This window comes from Nannobrachium achirus (assembly GCF_963921795.1).
Source record: "Nannobrachium achirus genome assembly, chromosome: 7".
NCBI classification, from domain to species: domain Eukaryota; kingdom Metazoa; phylum Chordata; class Actinopteri; order Myctophiformes; family Myctophidae; genus Nannobrachium; species Nannobrachium achirus.
The window spans coordinates 41,816,082-41,837,669 of record NC_137816.1 but is presented as its reverse complement, the minus strand read 5'-3'; the positions used below and the strand labels follow the sequence as shown (position 1 = coordinate 41,837,669).

Below are 21,588 nucleotides of genomic sequence, written 5' to 3'. Positions count from 1 at the left end.
TTTGATTCCCAAGCCCGACCCAGGTTTGCTGCGTGTCTCTCTCTGTCTCTTCCCCCATTTCCTGTCTGTCTAACTGTCTGTCAATAAAGGCATAAAAAAGAGTATTAGAACTGCAAGCCTGAAATGCATTTTGAGCTTGTAGAACTGCTACTTTATGTTTTTGAATCCTCAAAAGTTTAGGACATAGGAGGTTTTCACACGAGTAAGACGATATGTATGTGCTGTATTTATAAAGCCCTGACTGTGTGTGCGTGTGTGCGTGTGTGTGCGCGTGTGTGTGCGTGCGTGCGCGCGTGTGTGTGTGTGCGTGTGCCTGCAGGCGGTAGCAGATCACATCCCCCAGCTGGTTCAGGGTGTACGTGGGAGCCAGGCCCAGCCAGAGGACCTCAGTGCTCAACTGGCTCTCATCATTGCCAGCCAGAACTTCCTCCAGGTACGGGATATAATCTTCTATAAATGCATGAAACCTGTGTGTGTGTGTGTGTGTGTGTGTGTGTGTGTGTGTGTGTGTGTGTGTGTGTGTGTGTGTGTGTGTGTGTGTGTGTGTGTGTGTGTGTGTGTGTGTGTGTGTGTGTGTGTGTGTGTGTGTGTGTGTGTGTGTGTGTGTGTGTGTGTGTGTGTCACATATCTCGAGAAACGGCAGACTGATCGACTTCAAATTCGTTGTGCGTATCACAGCGTATCCAAGGGACTACACACAAACAGAGAAACTGACATTCTTTTTTGTCAAATATGTTTTATTGGCAACAAATTATCAAGAGTTATACAATGGACATGTTTTCAGTGTAACAATTTTCTGTCTTCAGCATAATTAAAGGAAAGAAAAAAGAGAGAAGAGAAAGAAGAAAAGAGCAAGAAAACAAACAAACTGACTGATTTTGAATAGAACACCAATATGATTCGTCGCTCACAAACTCGCTCACATTTTGTTAGCAATGCCAGCCACTGAGGTTTATGAAACCAAATGATTGTCAAAACTCCCGTCCACTGCCTTCGGCTCCACCTCATACATGGCATCCTAAAGCTCTTGTGGTTTCTCTCTACAGCCCGGCAGTAAGATGGTGACGTCAGCCAAGTCCTCGGTCCCCACGGTGACGGACCAGGCGGCGGCCATGCAGCTGGGCCAGTGTGCCAAGAACCTGGCCACCTGTCTGGCTGAACTACGCACCTCAGCACAGAAGGTACGCAGTGCACCAGTGGGTGAAAACACACTCAAATATTGTACTTAAATAATAAAAGTAGCAATACTGCAGTGTAGAAACACTCTGTTACAAGTAGAAGTCTGTTAATCAAAATGTACTTGAGTAAAAGTACATGTACTTGGACTACCAAAAGTAGAGAGTTATTTATTATGCAGAAAGTCCCATTTCACCAGTTTTAAAATGTATAAAAAATGTATTAAAATCATTTGAAAATAGCAGATCTACGTACAGGCTCACAATGCATCGCATTGCGACACATTGTGAGCTTGTAGATCAGGTATTTTCAGTTGGCCGAAATGTATGTAGGGCTGAAGTGGGTAATGTATGTTTTATAATAATAATCAAAATCTACAAAGTAACTATTAACGAAAGTTTTTAAATAATTATAGTGGAGTAAAACATATAATATTTGCCTCTGAGATGTAGTGGAGTAGAAGTAAAGTAAAGGTATAGAAATTTTAAAGTCGCTGAAAATTGTACTTAAGTACAGTACTTGAGTACATTTACTTAGTTACTTTACACCACTGCAATTCACACGCACGCACGCGCGCACGCACACACACACACGCACACTCTGAAACACCTGGCAGAACTACACACCTCAGCACAGAACGTACACAATGCACACACACTCTGAAACACGCATACGCACGCTGTGACTGCTTTGCACACTCAACTCCTCTTACATGTACTTCTACTAGTGTACAAATTAGCATGCACAGAACCTGGAGCCACTGCTGAACACTCTGAAAAGGTTGGCCATCGCATCGCACTATGCACACACACCCTAGGAGGGCACTATGTTGCAATGTACAGCACTAATGAGCAATATGGGCTCAAATTAACCTAAAGAGGCAAGAGTGATATTGTTTTGGTTATTGTAAGTGTTAAATAGCTCTATATTCTGATATTAATCATTACTATAAACTCTAGAGTAGAGTGTTTGTTCAGTAACACAGATCTCTCCAGCTCTAAAGCACTAGCTAGAAGTAGTCTTCCTGCTGGGGACCAATCTTTGTGAAGTTCTCTAAATTGCCTAAAATTGGTAACCCAAACTGAAATGTTATTCAGGGGACCCGAGCTACTGAACACTGTAATCGAAATAATTGCCTTTTAAGGCATAGAATTCCTCCAAATGATAACTTGACTGAAACTTGACTGTGCCGTGCGTCCTCCTGTACCCTGTAGGCTCATGAAGCCTGCGGTCCCATGGAGATCGACTCTGCTCTGACCGCCGTCCAGACCCTGAGGAGTGAGCTACAGGACGCCAAGATGGCCGCCGTTGACGGACAGCTGAAACCCCTGCCTGGAGAATCTGTAAGAGTTCACCTCAAAACTACAGTAGACCTCAGTAATATATTGTTGCTGTCGGGCAGAAACCTCTTATCTCCATATTCTAACTAGTTTTTTTGTAAATTAATGCCCTACTTGATCGTACTACAGCATCACAGAAAAACAACAAAAGTTTTTAGATCCACAAGCTCGAAGCACGGCACGAAGCAACGCATTTTGAGCTTGTAACTATTTTTAGATATTTTTGTATTTGAAACAGCTTTGGACCGACAGAGACGATATATATGAGTGATAAATGAATCATAATATTATGTGTGTTTGTTTTGTTCTGTCGTAGCTGGAGAAGTGTGCTCAGGACCTGGGCAGCACGTCCAAGTCAGTGGGCTCCTCCATGGCTCAGCTCCTCACCTGTGCTGCACAGGGAAATGAGCACTACACTGGTAGGTTTACCTCTGCTAGCTGCTAGAGTTCACAAATAGGCAATAATCTATCTATGATTCATGTATTTGTGTATGTCTGTGAGTCTGTCCTTCGTATATCTAAGAAAGGTTCATTTGATCGACTTCACACTCGGAGGTTGTACAGCTGAGGATTCAAGGCAGTGCAGGGTCCAGTGGGAAGTCCATCAGATGAATGTTGCGAGCTTGTACATCTTCTCATTTTTTTTTATAAGCTCTGAAGATTTTTCTAAAATGTTTGGAATTTTTTTTATCTTGACATTTTTCTCAACACAAATATTCTCTTCTGGGGGTCCCTGGCACAAAGTCTTTTCAGATGGGGATCTGTGGCGAAATACAAATAATTTGGGGGTCCTTGACTTGAAAACGTTTGAGAACCACTGATTTAAACTATATCTCTTCATTGCTTTCTCTCTTACTGCATCACAGTTGATGCTATAGGAGGCGTTAAAGTGCCACAGGGGTAAGGTTCCTGCCCACCACCATATCGTCATTGTCAGGCAGAAACCTTGTATCTCCAAATTTGTGTTTGTGTTTTTTTCGAAATTAAAGCCCTACTTCATCATACAAGAGTATTGCACAAAAGTAGTGAAAATAGCAGATCTACAAGCACACAACGCCTCGCGGTGCGAGGCGTTGTGTGCTTGTAGATCTGCTATTTTCACTATTTTAAATCATTTTTAAAATGATAAATACAAAACGGAACGGTTTTGGACATACAGTACAAGGTTTCCACCCAACAATGAGGATATGGAGACTAGGGGTTTGTATCCTCCACAGTGCCTCCAGCCTGGCCCCAGCGCTCCATCAAACTGTTTGTGGGTGGGAAGCCAGACGGGGACCTTGGTGTCACACGTATCCATGTCCATGGAGACATGCAGTTGTCTGTGATCTCCTTAGGACCAAATGTACATAGGGGTTAGCAGTGCTAACACCTTCATTTGATCCTAACGAGAGCACAGCTGTTAACTTAGCAGTGTATTTGTCTGTGTTCTTCTGACGACCAAATGGAGTTAGCAGAGACAAGGGACAAGAATACAGAGAATTGGATAAAGAGGAAGAAAAAGAATTGCCAAAAAATAAAGCGATAAGGAGTCTTGACGTGTTTTCTTTTTATATTTATAATCTATGACTCCCAGGTTGTCCTAGTTCTGTTTATTGCATTAACTGTTGTCCACAAAGGGAGAGTTTGAGAGAGCCATTTGAATGCATGAGTACAATGTTGCAGAACACTGCACAGATAAGAAGTGCATTCAAGGCATAGAACACGATGGGAGAGTGTTTTTTGCAGGTCTTTCAGTCCGAATGTATCAAAAAAGCAACTGGGTTAAGCACCGTTGGTCCAACCAGTTTAACATTCATCAGCTTCGGCAGGTTAGTATTTCACCAGGTTAGCATTCACCAGCGTTGGCAGGTTAGCATTTCACCAGGTTAGCATTCACCAGCATTAGTTTTACTGAGGTTAGGGTTAAGGTTAGGTTTAGGTGTATCTCCGGCTTCTCCGCCCCCCCACTTTCGGCACCGCCGCGCAGCCAATCACAAGCTTTGGCTGCCTTAACCCAGTTGCTTTTTTGATACACTTGGACTGAAAGACTGGCAAAAAACACTCTCCCAGAACACTATAGGCTTCAGATGCAGTCTGTACAGGCAAGGCATTCAAGCAGAAAATCCTTCCTTCCATACAAAGATGATGCACATAGCATTTTAAAATAGGAATTCAACATTTGATTTACTTTTTACTTTTTCGTCGCTGTTGGGTGGAAATCTTGAACTAGCATTACTTTTCAGGAAAAAAAGAACCTGCAGTATGTGCCAACAAATCCAATATAGTTATTATGTAGTCACAAGCTCTTGTTAAATATTTATAAAACCCACAGACACACTTTCACTTTCAAAAGTCTTCAAGAATAGCAAACCTAGCCTATCTACAACCCCACAACGCAAGAGATATGGAGATGCATGGTTTCTGCCTGACAGCAACAATATTCATTTCACAGTAGAAAATCTATCAACACTTTGTGAGTGAAGAATAGTTTCTTATCTGTTTTGTCCCTGGTTGAACTTGACAATAAGTCCAAGGTGAAATGCTCTACACAGCAGCTTAAGAGAAGTGGTCTTGTGGGTCACAATAAACGCAACTTTCCTTTAGTATTCTTGTCAACAACTATATCCAATGTGAGACTCCAGATTTCCCCGGGGACGGCTGTTGCCGTGAGGCAGGCAGACTCTTAAGGCCCAATTACATTTCATCATTATAGCGCATGTATTTGTCAAAAGAGAAGACTTTCGCCTTGTATTAACCAGTGCATGTCACCCAGTGTAATTAGACAATCAGTGAACAATAAAGCCCCATAAAGCAATGATTAATTACTGTCTGTCTGTAAATGGTTTCCCTGGCAACACCGCAGTGTCTTTGCTGGCCAATGGCCTTAAGTCTGAAGCTTCTGTTAATGCCTAATTTATTCTCCACTGCACAATGGTGTCCCGTGGCAGATCTACAGAACACGTCATGTTGGACAAATTAAGTAGTATGTTTTATGTTTGTATATATGCTCGACAAAGCAGGGTGGGTTTGAATCCCCAGACTCCACGGTGGTGGGCAGGCACCCGAGCGCCTTGGACAAATTAATTATTAAGGCGGGGTACCTTCTTCACCACAGTCCACCAGGTGTCTGTTTTTGTTTTTTGCTGTGGGACACCGTCATACGAACTAAGAAGCAGGCATACATCTCATCACCGTCATACGAACTAAGAAGCAGGCATACAGCTCATCACCGTCATACGAACTAAGAAGCAGGCATACAGCTCATCACCGTCATACGAACTAAGAAGCAGGCATACAGCTCATCACCGTCATACGAACTAAGAAGCAGGCATACAGCTCATCACCGTCATAGGGACGAAGTATGAATCTATGCTCCTATCGTGCAGGTGTAGCTGCCAGAGAGACCGCCCAGGCCCTTAAAACCCTGGCCCAGGCTGCACGCGGCGTGGCCGCCTCCACCACGGACCCCCAGGCCGCGGCGGCCATGTTGGATTCAGCCCGGGACGTCATGGAGGGCTCCGCCCTTCTTATCGACGAGGCCAAGCAGGCTCTGGTGTCCCAGGGCGACGCAGAGAGCCAGCAACGCCTTGCACAGGTGAGACACTGTTGTTTTGGGAGTAGAGAACAAGAATAGAGGCCTTTCACGGGATCGCTTAGAACATACATGGGCAACAGGCGGCCCGGGGGCCACATGCGGCCCCCACCTTCACTTAATGCGGCCCGCAGGTTAATATTAGAATACTGATATATTATTGATTTCAGCTGTTCCAATTCCAAACATGCAAACATGACCCGTTTTAATTCCGTCAGTCTATCTTAGTAGCTTAATGACTACTAGTATAGTAGGCCTAGTACTAAAATGTTAGTCTTTTCTTTCAGATCCAACGTATTTGTGTTTAAGTTCATGAAGTTAACATGAGTATAACTACGGTAAATGCATTTGAAATCAAATACAATTTGTACATTTCAGGATTCCAATTGAAAAATAACAAAATCCAATTCAAAAGAAGCAAAAATAGCAGATCTACAAGCTCAAAACGCATCGCAGCGTGACGTGTTTTGAGCTTGTAGATCTGCTATTTTTTGCTTCTTTTGTATGAGATACATAATGATATGAGATGGATAGATAACTAATTATATCTGCTTAGTAAGACGTGAAATTGGACATATGACAAAAGATGAGCAAGGTGTTCTTAATTATATACCAGAGTGGCAGATTCCCAGCACACACACGCACATTGATTATTGATGCTCTGTCCTCCTCACAAAGTGAATGAATGATGCATTCCTCCATGGCAATGTATTGTAGATGAATTGTAGATGAATTGGAGGGCATTGGACCAAACACCCGGACGTTCGTTGCTGTCAGGCAGAAACCTTGTTTCTCCTTATTTCAATGTTCTTTTCGTAAAAGAATGCACCTACTTCATCATACAAGAGTGTCGCACAAGCGTAGTGAAAATAGTCGATCTACAAGTTAACAATGCTGTTTGTAGATAGATATTATAAAAAAGGAATGTTTTTTGACATACAAGGTTTCCACCCTCCCTCCTTAATTAGTTTTAACTGTGGTCTCTGCTGATAAGAGGATTGACTGTGGTGCTGTTAAATGATTTCTACAAGCTAACATTTTCTACACTGCTCCTACACATTTTGCTCTCAAATCACGCTGCGACCTGACGGTCGCTTATCTCCCGATTAGGGAGTCTTACTGGTTTTTCTTTTCAATTTGAGTTATGATGTAGATTTGCTAGTTTATTATTTTTAATATATATTTTTAAATGCATAGTTTTAGTTTAGTTTATTTGTTTGTTGGGGTGAGATTAAAAAGGTTCTGGGAAAAAAGTCATTCTACAAGGTTAAACATAGGCCATTTTCTCTATGATTATAGTTAGTTTTAGTGAACTATAACAACTCAGAACATCCTGTGTCCTGTGTGTTGCAGGTAGCCAAGGCTGTGTCCCACTCTCTGAACAACTGTGTCAACTGTCTGCCTGGCCAGAAGGATGTGGACATGGCTCTGAAGAGCATCGGAGAGGCCAGCAAGAAGCTGTTGGTTGAAACGGTGAGCAAGGGTGCAAATGTGTACCCGTGCATATTTCCCCTGTTTATATAGCTTCCATTAACACATTCCCCGTCTTTTAAGAATACCTTCGTACTCCCATATGCCATTCGTCTCCATAGACTTCCATGTAATTCATGTGCACGGATCATGCACACCCATGCCTAGATCATGCACCACGTGTGTCCACATTGCTCACAGCTTTCAAACAAAAAAATCTGAATGGAAATCCGTTCAGGCATTCATGAGATAGCAGCCATTATGTTTTCCTAAAATGTAAACAAAGATGGCTGCCATGTCTGAAAGATGGGGTTGCTATGGGGGTTAAACATGCAATTTCGCGATTGCTATCATGCCTACTAATTTTTTTTTCAAAAACGGGAAATTCTCTGGACTATCGGGCCTGGCAGGTAGAGACATTAAAATATTCTCTGGACTATCATCATCCAGAGGAGGGTGTGTTTGCATCGGTCCAATGCACAATTTACCATTTACCATTCACAACTTTGGTTGTTGAGTTCACCCTCCCCTACAACCACCCTGGATGATGATGCGTACGTCCAGAGGCAAATGAACCCACTTTTCTGAGCCTAGTAATTCAAAAAACTACAGATTACAGAAAATTACTGAATGTTGAAAGTTGAGTTTTGAAACATAAAAAAAATAAGACCTTTAATTTCAAGGTATGCATTGATATTTTTGGGGCATATTGACTCGTGACCCATAAAAATTCTAGCTTGACCTAATGGGTACTGACCCATTGTTTGGGAAACACTGGTCTAGAGCAATGTATTTTCCATTTCCATCTAACCTGGCCTCCACCTCCTCCTCCCCCGTTTCTCTTTTGTCTGGCTGCAGGTCCCTCAGTCTTCCAAGTCTTTCCAGGAGGCCCAAAACGATCTGAACCAGACGGCGGCGGACTTGAACCAGTCAGCGGGCGACGTGGTCCACGCCTCCCGCGGCTCCAGCAGCCAGCTGGCCGTGGCCTCGGGGAGCTTCAGCGAAAACTTTGACGAGTTCCTGGACGCTGGCATCGAGATGGCGGGACACACCCCGGTACGTGCTGACGGCAGTGGTTCTCAAAGTGAGGTCGTGGCATGGACAAAAGCACGGTTTTGTGCAAATTATGCAATAATAAAGCATTTGCATATCACCGCGATGTCAATTAAGCCTCAAGTATCACCACGATGCGAAACATGTTGCAGCTAGCATGGAGGCAAACGTTACCTTAACGTAACCTAACTCTGGTCCAGAGCATTAGAAGAAAAACGCTATGGTACCGATGAGCCCTTGCACTCAGCCTCTCGTCTGTAGTGAAATAATACACTTTCGCTACTCACCAAAATAGAAAGATGGCTTGAGGGAAAAATTAAAAGTTGTATTTTTTCAAAGAGTAACTCTGTTGTGAATTTATTCTTCATTCCTTGCATCTCCTGTACTCACTGTAAAAAAAAGAAAAAAGAAAAGAAAGATATTTTGCAATTTGCCCATACAGTATACATGTATATAACTTAACCCACAGAAAATATGAAGCGTTGGGCCTTCTAAGTTTGGATATGAGTCAAGCCAGGGCGTCACCTTGAAACTCTCATACATTGATTGATTGATTGATTGATTGATTGTTATTTGTTTGTTCCTTAGAGAAAAGATGACCAGATCCAGGTGATTGGAAACTTGAAGAACATTTCCATGGCGTCCAGTAAGCTGCTGCTGGCTGCTAAGTCTCTGTCTGTGGACCCAGCAGCGGCCAACGCCAAGAACCTACTGGCTGCTGCTGCCAGGTACAGTACCATACAGTACCCCCCCCCCATATTGGCCATATTGAGTGGCCAAAATACAAAATCATTTTGGGGGTCCTTGACATGAAAACGTTTGAGCACCACTGACATAGAAACATAGGTTATTCAAAAAACAAAGATTCAAAGATTTGAAATATTCAAAGACTTTTCACGATTCTTCAAAAATAGCAGATCAACAAGCTTGCAGCGGGACACGGTGATATACGGTGCCACGCTGTGAGCTTGTATATCTGCTATTTTTCTATAGTTAACGCACAAAATAATGCGTAATAATGCATTCGGAATCTCAATGGGTTAAACCCCCTCCCCCCTATGAAGAACATTCATGGGGGACCTGCAGTGAATCCTTGTACCCAGGGCCCAGAATTTGGTGCGACACCCCTGCCCCCCAACCACACACACACAAGGAAGGTTAGGCAGGAACAGACAACACCCGGAATTTGGCACACCATGGGACGCCGCCATGACACTTTTGGGTGGCGGAAGTGACGAAGTGCTCATAGACGCTAATGTTATTTTGGGTGGCCACCGGACGTGGCCACCCGCCACCCATGGAGCCTAGATGACGTTGGTGACTGTTCTTGCTGAGACCTTCTTTGCACACACACACACACACACACACACACACACACACACACACACACACACACACACACACACACACACACACACACACACACATACTTGTTTTTGGTACATACTGAGGACTTTACATTGACTTCCATTCATTTTTCTTCCATTCCTGTGGCCTTACCCTAACCCCTAACCCTAACCCTAACCCTAACCCTAAACCTAACCCTTAACACAACCCCTAAATTTAGTGAGGACCGCAACTTAGTCCTCACTTTCCAAAAATGTCCTCCGGTGCTCACTGGGTAGTAAGAACGGGTACACACACACACGAATAGTATATTATACCAGTAAGACTCCCTAATCGGGAGATAAGCGACCGTAGGTCGCTTATCTCCACAAATAGGGCAAAACATTTTTTTTCCTAAATCTTCCTGATCCATGTTGATGACATGAGTGTAGACATGCTGTGTAGTGATTTTCGTGATTTTAGGGCAAAATCTGTAGGAGTTACGGCATTTTATGTGAGCTGCAGTGGAGGGGGTCCTCCACTGGGGGCGCCACCACTTTTGCATCCGTTCTGGAGCACCAGGAGTCGGTGGTCCCCGGGAATTCCCCGTGAGCAGCCCCGTTGGCGTGGTCATTTGGTCATTTTTGCACATTTGGTCATTTTTTACATCTGGAGGTCCCCCAGGGACCTGGGGGTCCCTGGAGCTCCGGGGGTAGGCGGGAACGTGTGTGCAAAATTTGGCATGGATCGGGGCAACGGTTGCGGAGATATGAGCAGGGCAAGAGTGTGACGTGTGAGGTGTGACAGACAGAGGGACTGACACTACTTACACTACTTACACTTTGTGGAGGTTTTGATAGTAAATGCGACCTACGGTCGCAATAACAATAAACTAATTTAGTTTATTGTCTGTTTGTTGTTCCAGAGCGGTGACAGACAGCATCAACCAGCTGATCACACTGTGTACCCAGCAGGCACCTGGGCAGAAGGAATGTGACAACGCTCTCAGAGAGCTAGAGGTAAAAACACCCTGTGCTTCAACCTGTAGTGCTATGCATTGTTAGTTAACATTGGTAAATCGACTACAGGTAAATCCATGCTAGGTTAATCCGCATAAGTACAGTACGTATGAACATAATCTACATGAGGGAAGGTAATCCAGCATAGTATTGTAGTATTCAGTGTTCAATATTCTGATGGTAGTCGAGTGGAAACTGTTCAATAGGGTTTTCAAGCACTCAATACTACTGTAGAGCTCCTTTCCTGGCCATATTGACCATGATAATCGACCTTGTAACCAGAGCTGTTGCTAAGGTTACAAATCACAATGTACAGTTCAAGCCCTGCATGCACACCAGTGGTCTTCAGTGATTTTCAGGACCCCTTAGCTGAGAGAGAAACAAAGCAGGCACCCCCACTGCATGTATGAAATTGTTGCATTACTATTAATAATTTTGAAGAAAGCCTTCCACGTAACTTGTTTAGATGCATTCAAAGCTAGCTCACCATATTTAGCGGATTGTCTCATTAATGTCTGTTGACTGTTGAGAGATTTGAGCCTACGGTAGCTTGGAAGTATTCCACTGGTTTTTGAATTGCATAGTAGTTAAATTAATCTACTCAAGTGGCTGGGGTCCCCCTGTAACACCCCTATCACGGACTCCTGGGTGCCCCCGGGACCTCACTTGGAGAACCAGGGAGCTGACCTCTTTGTTTTCCCCTCAGGCGGTCAGGGGAATGCTGGATCACCCCAACGAACCAGTCAGTGACCTGTCCTACTTCGACTGTATCGAGAGCGTGATGGAGAACTCTAAGGTAAGCCTCACTCACGTCAAAAACACTGGCCACTCTGCCAGTCCCTGCACACCACCACAGACACTGGTCTGTGTAAGGGGTGGCAGTGGCTCAGGAGGTAGAGCGCTGGTTCCCAGTTCGATCCCGGTCTCTCCCAACGTTGGTGTCGAAGTGTCCTTAAGCAAGACACTGAACCACTAATTGCTACTGATGAGCAGGTTGGTGCCTTGCATGGTTTCCTCCGCCATCGGTGTATCAATTTGTGTGTCAATGGGTGAATGTAATGCACTTGGATAAAGATGCTATATAAATGCACCATTTTACCATTTATCATTTTATGTTTTCCATAATATGCACAGCCTAACAGAGGAATGTACTCTACCAGCTTAGCAACTCTAATCCCCTACCTCTCTTTCTTCTGCTGTCCTTGTCTTGGTCTTGGTGTTGCCAAATATACAATAATTATCATATTTGTAAAATAAGTTTACCCTCTGTACAATGTACGATCAATATTGCAAAAAATGCCCAAATGTACTATAATTAATAATAATTGCCACAAAAAATGTGGGTTTTCACACGGATTGATTCACACGGAAATCTGATCCTAGGTCTGTACTTGGAGGCATTAAAAACAGACGTTGCATCTTTGGAGTCAGTCATTATGCTTGATGCATGATGTGCATGGGCATGCACATGGGAGCAAGCAGGGCAGAGTAGGGTCCATGTTGTCTACTTCACACAGTGTACTGCATTTTTCTTTTTATTAAGTAGGCATGTCAATCTTCTTTTTTTTTTTTTTACATATTTACACCTTTGATTAGTTTTTTGTTTTCAGCAATTGATAGTTTTCGTAATATTTCCGATAATAATTGTACAGCTATCTTGGTCCTTGTGTCCAGGTTCTGGGAGAGTCCATGGCAGGCATTTCTCAGAACTGTAAGACGGGAGATGTTCCGTCGTTTGGAGAGTGTGTTGGAGTGGCTTCCAAAGCTCTGTGTGGCGTCACGGAGGCTGCAGGACAGGTACTGTACTGCTGAGACGCACATTATTATTGTTGTTATTGTTATTGTTGTTGTTGCTTGACAGGCTAACCTGTGTGTTCTATAGATAATGTTAGTGCGAGTCCTCAAACTCTTTCATGTCAAGGACCCTCAAATTGATTTGTATTTGGCTGCAGAGGCATCACCTTAAAATATTTAGTGCCAGACCTCCAGAAGCAAAGATTTGAGTTAAAATGTTTAGTTTAAAAAAGATTTGCACAAATGTAAAAAACAAACAAAAAAAAAACAAAAAAACACAAAAAACAATAGCAGGTCTACAATCTCAATATCTTAATAGCCAAAGTATAACATATGGTTAAAGTGAATATCAAAATGATTGTGATACTACAGTACATTAACACATTTAGCTGGGGACCCCCTGGTACCTCCCAAAGGACCCCACTTTGAGAACCAATGGAATGGAGGACTGTGGTGTAATTGTTGTCATTCTCCCCAGGCCTCCTATCTGGTGGGTGTGTCGGACCCCAACAGCCAGGCGGGACACCAGGGTCTGGTGGACCCCATCCAGTTTGCTAAAGCCAACCAGGCCATCCAGATGGCCTGTGACAACCTGGTGGACCCCGACAGTAGCCCCTCTCAGGTGAGACCCTTGTTTTGGTAGAAATAAGGGACCAAAAACCAAATGTGATTTAGGGTCTTCCCTGGCCCTCTGTAGAAGAACCATTTAAGCACCTTACAGACGGACGGCACAGCAAGCGAAAAGCTTCCCCTGATTGGTCCATGTGTTGATGGTGAGGAAGATGCATGCTGCGGCATTTTCAAACAACAATGGCTGCCGCTGCCCTCGATGCAACAAGTGCAACAGTTAACGCTGAAAAGTTAAAACAAGCAATAAGTGAAGTTATTTCAGAGTTGGAATCAATTACAACAATTAAAAATGAACAGGAGTATGCGCTAGCGGAGTTCATCGGCCAAAAAGACGTCTTTGTTTGCCGTTCTTCCAACTGTCTGTAGCCATAAAATATAACTCCTGTAGAGAGCTATTTTGAAGATGTTGAGAGAAAACGTCTTCCAAATAAAAGCACTCTACTGGAGCTATCATTTATGGCTAGACTGGCTGCACTGTGATGACAGATGTTTTGCTACGCTGATTGGTTAGAGGAGTCTGTCTGTCAAGGCAAGTACTCCCGACCACTTTTCAAGCTGCCTATAATAGCCCAAAGCCCAGACTCATATTGTGGGAAGGAACGAGTGTGTGAATGCACAGTATGAGGCTGGCTGGCCAGGCTACCAAATAATCGCCCGCCTCTCATTGAAAATGAATTACTAGGATGCGGCAACTGCGCCCCGCCTGAAAGGTGCTTTACTCCTATAAAAAAAACGGCAAAAAAAGGATAAAATCTTCTTCATTTTATAACTTACAAAAGCTTCATCTTTAGAGGCGGTCAGATATATTTTACTTTAAAACCAAATTAAAACTTTTACCATAGTATAGCAAGTATTAGATAATTATATTGATTCGTTGGACAAAGTCCATACTTTTAACTTTCAGGATCTTAGAGAATAGTTTTACTGGTATGTTAGAATTCAGTCCTGGGCTTTCTCAGGAAAAAAAGACTCCTCTTTTTACCACTGCAGGGGAAAGCACAGTGTGCACTTTTCTTTAAAGTTTTTTTATTCTTTTTATTTCATCAACTGTCCTATTAAAATTTGAAGCTTAGAAGGGAAACTGCACTGAATGCACCTTCTTTGTCCCTCTAGGCTTTGATATTCCATGGAATGTAATTTCACCTGTCTTATGGTCCATGCTGATATTACAGACACATTGCTGGTCAAATGCTATTCTTAATCATTGTGTGTTATTTCAATGTTACATTACTGCCGACCACATTTTCAAAGCGTACTGTAGCTTTTTAGATATTGTCGTGTGCTTAGGAAAATGGCAATAATGTAAACTATACATGATTTGTAGTTGATAGATTAAAACATACAAAAACACTGGTATATTTTAATATGATTGAACTTAATGTTACAATATGCAACTTTTAGTAGTGAATAAAATGTTATTTTGAGTTGACTATTATGCATGGTAGCGCTTGTTAATACAATATAGTAGCTAACTGTGGCAGTTGTATTTGGTCTCCCTGCACTTCTATTGAGACATTTAGAACATGTGCTCTGGTAGGACTGACAAGTTGTACTCCCCAGAGCAAGCAGGCGTGCTCTATTCGCTCTGCGGTAAATTTCAGTACTTGGTCGCGGGAAAAGCGAGTTAGAATGGTTTGCGTGCAGCTTTAAAGCCAGCTTCTTATGAACCAAGTCCATAGCCTCGTCTTTTGAAATGAAACGGGTAATTTGAACATGATTATTCTGATATCTCTGTCTTCATGTCCGCAGGTGCTGTCGTCCGCCACCATCGTTGCCAAGCACACCTCGGCGCTATGCAACGCCTGCCGCCTGGCGTCCTCCAAGACTGCAAACCCAGTGGCCAAGAGGCACTTTGTCCAGTCTGCCAAGGAGGTGGCCAACAGCACTGCCAACCTAGTTAAAACCATAAAGGTATGACTGCCAACAGCACTGCTTTCTGCTGCTACAGCCAACATGGGCATTCTTGTGCAGTCAAATTCACTTGGTATTGTGCTGTTCCTTGTGCTTTGTCTTTGTACAATGCCGGATGTTCATATGAAATGGGGCCAAAGTTTCAAGCCAGTAAAGTAAGTAAAGTTTCAAATAATGAGGTAAACCAGGGGGGTTCAATGTGTGGTGAAGGTGTTGCATGATGTGGTCCCTCCCTGAATTATGGATTCAGTATAGGAAAGTGAAGATGTTCTTTTTTTTGTGTTATACGAGGACAGTAAAGAGTACCATCATCATTATGATAATCATTTCAGCAAGGGAAAGAAGGAGATATAGAGAAATAGGAATAGAAAAAGAGGGGTTACTATAGTATGCTTCAATTCCCAAAGTACTTCAGCCCTAATTACTACAGAAGATGATCAGTTCATTAAGATCCACAGACTCAGTCTAAAGGAAATGTATGAAACACAGTCCGCTGTGAAGTTCTGGATAAGTTGTCAGGAAGATTTCTCAGAGCATTTTGCAACTACATACATACTGTATATCTTTTAGTTTTTCCATGCTGGCATAAGCGATGAACAAGTATAGAGCAAGGTTGGAACCAGAAAATGAGATGAGAATCTGACCCTGTCCACCACTATAGCCAGGAATAGAGAGCATCTGTGCAACTCCAGTCTGGCTAACCATCGTCAAATAAAAGGGAACGCCCACTGTTTTGTTCCTTTTCATCTGATGATGTATCAGAGTCTGCCTTGAGAGGTTAGTGAAACTCAAATAAAAAGCCTAATCTTCATTTTCCTGTGTGTGTGTGTGTGTGTGTGTGTGTGTGTGTGTGTGTGTGTGTGTGTGTGTGTGTGTGTGTGTGTGTGTGTGTGTGTGTGTGTGTGTGTGTGTGTGTGTGTGTGTGTGTGTGTGTGTGTGTGTGTGTGTGTGTGTGTGTGTGTGTGTGTGTGTGTGTGTGTGTGTGTGTGCGTGCGTGCGTGCGTGCGTGCGTGCGTGCGTGCGTGCGTGCGTGCGTGCGTGCGTGCGTGCGTGCGTGCGTGCGTGCGTGCGTGCGTGCGTGCGTGCGTGTGTGTGCGCGCGCGCGCGTGCGTGTTTCTCTAAAGGCTCTAGATGGTGATTTCTCTGAGGAGAACAGGAACAAGTGTCGCGTGGCCACAGCGCCCCTCATCGAGGCTGTGGAGAACCTGACCACGTTTGCATCCAACCCGGAGTTTGCCAGCGTCCCCGCTAAGATCAGCAGTGAGGTGTGTCTCTCTCTCTCACACACACACACACACACACACACACACACACACACACACACACACACACACACACACACACACACACACACACACACACACACACACACACACACACACACACACACACACACACACACACACACACACACACACTCACACACACACACTCACACACAACATTTTGCACCACATCACTTGACTCATTGTCAGTGAATGAGTTAAGAAAAGCTCTTCTTGATTATTCTGGAATAAATAGAATGATTGCTAAGAAAAGAATTGGTCATATGCATTGCAACCCTAATTGGAAGCCTTGACATTGCAAGGTTTCTAAAGTTTCGATGTTTGCCTGTAGGGCTCTGCAGCTCAGGAACCCATCGTCCAATCAGCTCGCTCCATGCTGGACAGCTCCACCAACCTGCTGAAGACGGCGCGCTCATTGGTCATCAACCCCAAAGACCCGCCCACCTGGTCGGTGCTGGCCGGTCACTCTCGAACCGTGTCTGACTCCATCAAGAGTCTCATCACAGCTATCAGGTATGTACTCATGTACTGAGTCTCATCACAGCTATCAGGTATGTACTCATGTACTGAGTCTCATCACAGCTATCAGGTATGTACTCATGTACTGACGTCATGTCGATGTGTTTAGGACAGGGGGCTTCAAAATGTTCAGGACAAGGACCCCTTAGTTGAGAGAGAGATGAAGCTGGGACCCCCACAACCTTTTCATAGATTCTATATAGTTTTCATTGTTTGACAGCACAATCATCAGTGTATTTTGGATTCATGTCAATTTGTTTTTTCAGATATTTAACCACTTGAACCGTCAATACTTAATTAATAAAGTTGACCTTTCACTCTGTACTTAGTCTGCTCTTTTTTCCCTCTTCACCAAACCTCTTTGCCAAAAATAGGCGATCTACAAGCTCACAGTGCCTCGCAGCACGAGGCGTTGTGAGCTTGTAGATCTATTTTGTCTAAAGTTCTCAGAATAAGGACACTAGGGTTCAAGTGGTTAATATAAAAAAGGAAAAAAGGTTTCTGTGATTTGGAGGACCCCCTGTTGAAGACCCTTGGTTTAGGAAGATAGCCATTCCCTCTCACCGCCACTAGGCAAGCATTGATATATAAATGGTCTCCTTATGGGTATGGTTTCCCCCCATCTCTCCCCGTCATTTGAATGAACGCATAGGCTGTGCGTCACATTTTATCACCAAAACTTGTGAGATTGCTAGGCCAGAGAAAGGTCGATAACAAATGTGATTTTCTCCTGATTTGTCTCTCTGACCATGTGGCTAAAGGATCGGTCAGAGGCCGTGTTCACGTTCATTTCTCCCATTGGACTGAATAGACTCATGAGTCATGACCTACTCCTGGTCTCCTAGAGGGGGCGATCACCTGCGTCACACAGATATGGGAAATAAAAGCAAGATGGACAGTCTTGGTTTTCCTATTGCTTGTCTTGGATGGTTTTAATTACAGACCCTCTTCTAGACAATGTCAACCTCTAGGTGGCTCTGCAGGACGCTGGGCGTCTAGAAGTGTGTCTGTGAGTGTGGACCGATCAGGGCCATAGTCCTGGTGACAGTAGGCCAGTGTAGTACACACCACCGCTGAACCCTTGTTTTAACCGTGACCTTCACAATGTCAAATGTGCTGAATGAACTGGACGCATGGAGATCTGTTGTTCCCACAACATCTGCACATTAGCATTCACACACCTCTGACTCCCTTATCTCACCGCTCTCCCACACTACAAACTGAGGATAGAGATCTAAGACATTTCACGGCCATTAAGACCCAAGGCCGATTCTACAAATGCCTTCTAAATCAGTAGTTCTCAAACTTTGTTGTGCAAAGGACCTCAAAATTATATATATTTGGAATATATATATATATATATATATATATATATATATATATATATATATATATATATTTGGCCACAAACCCACTTATGAAAAACATTTTTTTACCAGGGACCCCTAGAAGAGAAGATTTGCATTAATAGAAATTCAAAATTATTTTATATTTTTCAAAAATGTTCAAAAATAGAGGATGTACAAGCAGCATGGCACGAAGTGAGATGCTGAGAGCTTGTATATCTGCTATTTTTGAGAACTACTGTCCTAAATCACTGTTCTAAATGCTATTGCTAAAATATAAAATGACACAAGTTGCTTTCCTGGTTTCAATGGGTTAAAAGTGATGCGTGGGGACAGACGCCTAAATACCCCACCGCTCCAGTATAATGTCATTATACACAAAGCAGAATTTTTGATTCAGTTAACAGTGTTTTGTGCATGGAAGTGGGTGTCTAACTAAGTGACTCTGTCCCGATGGGGCCGGTGCCCAGAAAGCTAATTTGGCAGGCTGGTTTGATCTCTCTATGTGGTGGATAGACCCCCGCGGGACCCCCCGTTCAGCAGATGTGAGCCGAGCTGTAATGGAAAAAGATAATTCACTAGAAATGAAGTTGGAGCTAAATAAATGACCCCCCTCCCCTTTTTAAACACATTTGCAGTATGTTAACAAGTTCCCTTTTTCTCCAATTTGTCTTCCTCTCTTCTCTGTTATGTCTTAATCCTTCATTTTGTTATCTCTCTCTCTCTCTCTGAAGACTTACCTAGCAGTCCTCTCCATTTTGTCCGATAGATGCTAATATTTTCACTGTACTGTACTTAACTCCTTACCCTGTAATTGTTATCTAGGTTTCAAGTAATTAACTCTGATTTTGCACTTGTGAGTCGCTCTGGATTAAGAGTGTCTGTTAAATGTCTAAGTTGTAAATGATATAGTATTTATATCCTTATTCACCTCTCTCCCTCCCCATCCCTATGTTCCTCTCAACACGTTGGCTCTCAGGGACAAGGCCCCGGGTCAGAGGGAGTGTGACAGTGCCATCGATGCCATCAACAAATGTATCAGGGACATCGAGCAGGCCTCCCTGGCCTCGGTCAGCCAGAACCTGGCCAGCAGGGACGACATCTCGCTGGAGGCAAGAAACTCTACGCCCTGCCTCGCGTTCCACTCCAATACTCTTCATTTCCACTCTGATTCACGCTCCCTGTTATCTACTGCAGTGGTTCTCAACCTTTTCAGGCCGCGACCCCCAAAATAATCATATTTTAACTGGGGACCCCCCACCCTGGCGAGCATTAACACTCAGGACGCCACCATTCACTTGCGCTTTATTTTGAAGAGCCCCGGAAGCTCCGTGCGTGTGCACGTGGGTGTACAGTACACTGACGATCCAGGAAGGAGATCTGTTTGTTTACAAACGGTCGCGAAAACAAAAATCCTAACCGGGGCCGACCATCACGGCATAGTGTCGCCGTGAAGACAAGCTGATCTCGGCCTCCTCTGCGTTATTTGCACCTTATTTTGAGATAAAGCCGTTTTTATGTTTCAGTATAGAATAGGAGTGAATGGATAATGGCCGCTCTCGGTTGCTTCTGGCTGCGTTGCGTCATGACGTATGCAGTTTTTTCTTTCACCAGCACCCGTAGCAAGCGTCTGAGATGCGGGTTACCATGGAAACCTTATCTCGTCTGTGAACGTGTTTGGCTACCAAGAGCAGCCAAACTGTTAAGAGTTGAGCCATTACATTTTGTATAACATGGTTCTATTGTGAAAATAGCCGATCTACATGCTCACTTTTTCACTATTAGGCTATTATCACTATTTCCGCCTTGACAATTTGGCCAATGTTTAATTTGTCATTTTAGAGATATTAAAAAGTCCTTAAATTATCACTTTACCTGCTATACACATAAACCTAGTTTGTTTGTTTACTGTTGAGAGAGAAAACAATGTTGCGCATTAAGTTAATCATCTGGGGACCCCCCTAAATAATTTGGCGACCCCCCCCTGGGGGTCCCAACCCACAGGTTGAGAACCACTGATCTACTGAACTCCCTCTCTCTCTCTCTTTCTCTCTATCTCTCACTCTCTCTCTCTCTCTCTCTTACTCACTCTTTCTCTCTCTCTCTCTTACTCTCCCAAAACCTCTCTTTCGATCTCTACTTTTTTTTCTCCCTTAACCGCTGTGTGAAATGTAATGACATTTTCCAACTGGAAAGCTCCTCTTGTTCTACATGAAAGCTTTGATCTGTGTCCTATACGGATCCAAAGGACGAGAGTCTTCCCATTTTGGCTAAACTACATTTGGCCAGTGTCATCCGACATGATGGAAATGCTCTGCTGCCTGCACAACATGCAGATTTAGCCCTGGGAACACATGCAGTGTTGAATTATGCACAATATCATTCACACAGTAGCAGTAGCAACTGTGACGAGCCACAAAAGCAACAAAATGCTTTTCTTCAGTGTTCCAAAGACACGGTAAAGCCCTCTCTCACTTGTCACTACCACACATGGATGCACATATTATGATGACTTCAACCTGCCTGTTGAGCAACACTTCCAACAGCGTCTCGTGGAGCTGTCGCTGACCATCTTTGGTCAGGTTGTAGCTTTTATTAGCTGCTAATGACACAGCAGCGACAGCAAGTGTCGGGTATCCGTTTGTATCTTCATGTAGCTGGCTTCCACTGAAAATGGCTTTTTGGCCTGTTGCTTTGTCACTGCTTGTTCAAAGTTTCAACAAAAGAATGCAGCAGCAAACCGAAAAAGTAGTGTGAGTTGGTGCTGGAGTGGTACCTGTCCTGCCCACCAGGCTGATTGATCTGTCCTCTGACCTCCACTGTCACCAGGCTCTCCAGGAGCAGCTGACGTCGGCGGTTCAGGAGATCGGCCACCTGATCGACCCCGTCTCCACGGCGGCCCGGGGTGAAGCCGCACAACTAGGCCACAAGGTATCAGTGACCCAGTCAAGAGCTGTTACTGTCTGGAACACCTGCAATAGGACGAGATACTGTACATAATAGCATTATTTTACTGGGTGACCTTTCGAATCTTTATGTGCTATAAAGAAAGACGGACTGCAGTGATGCGACTCTGGTTACTGTACCTTTTTGGAACAATTAATCTATGTTTTACTAGACGTGTGTGGGTGTGGGTGTTATGAA

General features: G+C 43.7%; 1 protein-coding gene across 1 annotated transcript in view; it reads left to right on the top strand.

Moving 5' to 3' along the window:
• The window catches only part of tln2a (talin 2a), a 235,189-nt gene that overhangs the window by 173,497 nt on the left and 40,104 nt on the right, over window positions 1-21,588 (top strand). Inside the window, exons 25-41 of the mRNA XM_080730803.1 lie at window positions 320-433; window positions 1,047-1,181; window positions 2,391-2,519; window positions 2,833-2,935; window positions 5,885-6,093; window positions 7,444-7,563; window positions 8,419-8,616; window positions 9,202-9,341; window positions 10,865-10,958; window positions 11,665-11,754; window positions 12,633-12,755; window positions 13,231-13,374; window positions 15,132-15,293; window positions 16,418-16,558; window positions 16,911-17,092; window positions 19,424-19,556; window positions 21,274-21,375. Coding sequence (XP_080586929.1) covers window positions 320-433; window positions 1,047-1,181; window positions 2,391-2,519; window positions 2,833-2,935; window positions 5,885-6,093; window positions 7,444-7,563; window positions 8,419-8,616; window positions 9,202-9,341; window positions 10,865-10,958; window positions 11,665-11,754; window positions 12,633-12,755; window positions 13,231-13,374; window positions 15,132-15,293; window positions 16,418-16,558; window positions 16,911-17,092; window positions 19,424-19,556; window positions 21,274-21,375 — 2,319 coding nt within the window. The remainder of the gene's footprint in view (window positions 1-319; window positions 434-1,046; window positions 1,182-2,390; window positions 2,520-2,832; window positions 2,936-5,884; window positions 6,094-7,443; window positions 7,564-8,418; window positions 8,617-9,201; window positions 9,342-10,864; window positions 10,959-11,664; window positions 11,755-12,632; window positions 12,756-13,230; window positions 13,375-15,131; window positions 15,294-16,417; window positions 16,559-16,910; window positions 17,093-19,423; window positions 19,557-21,273; window positions 21,376-21,588) is intronic.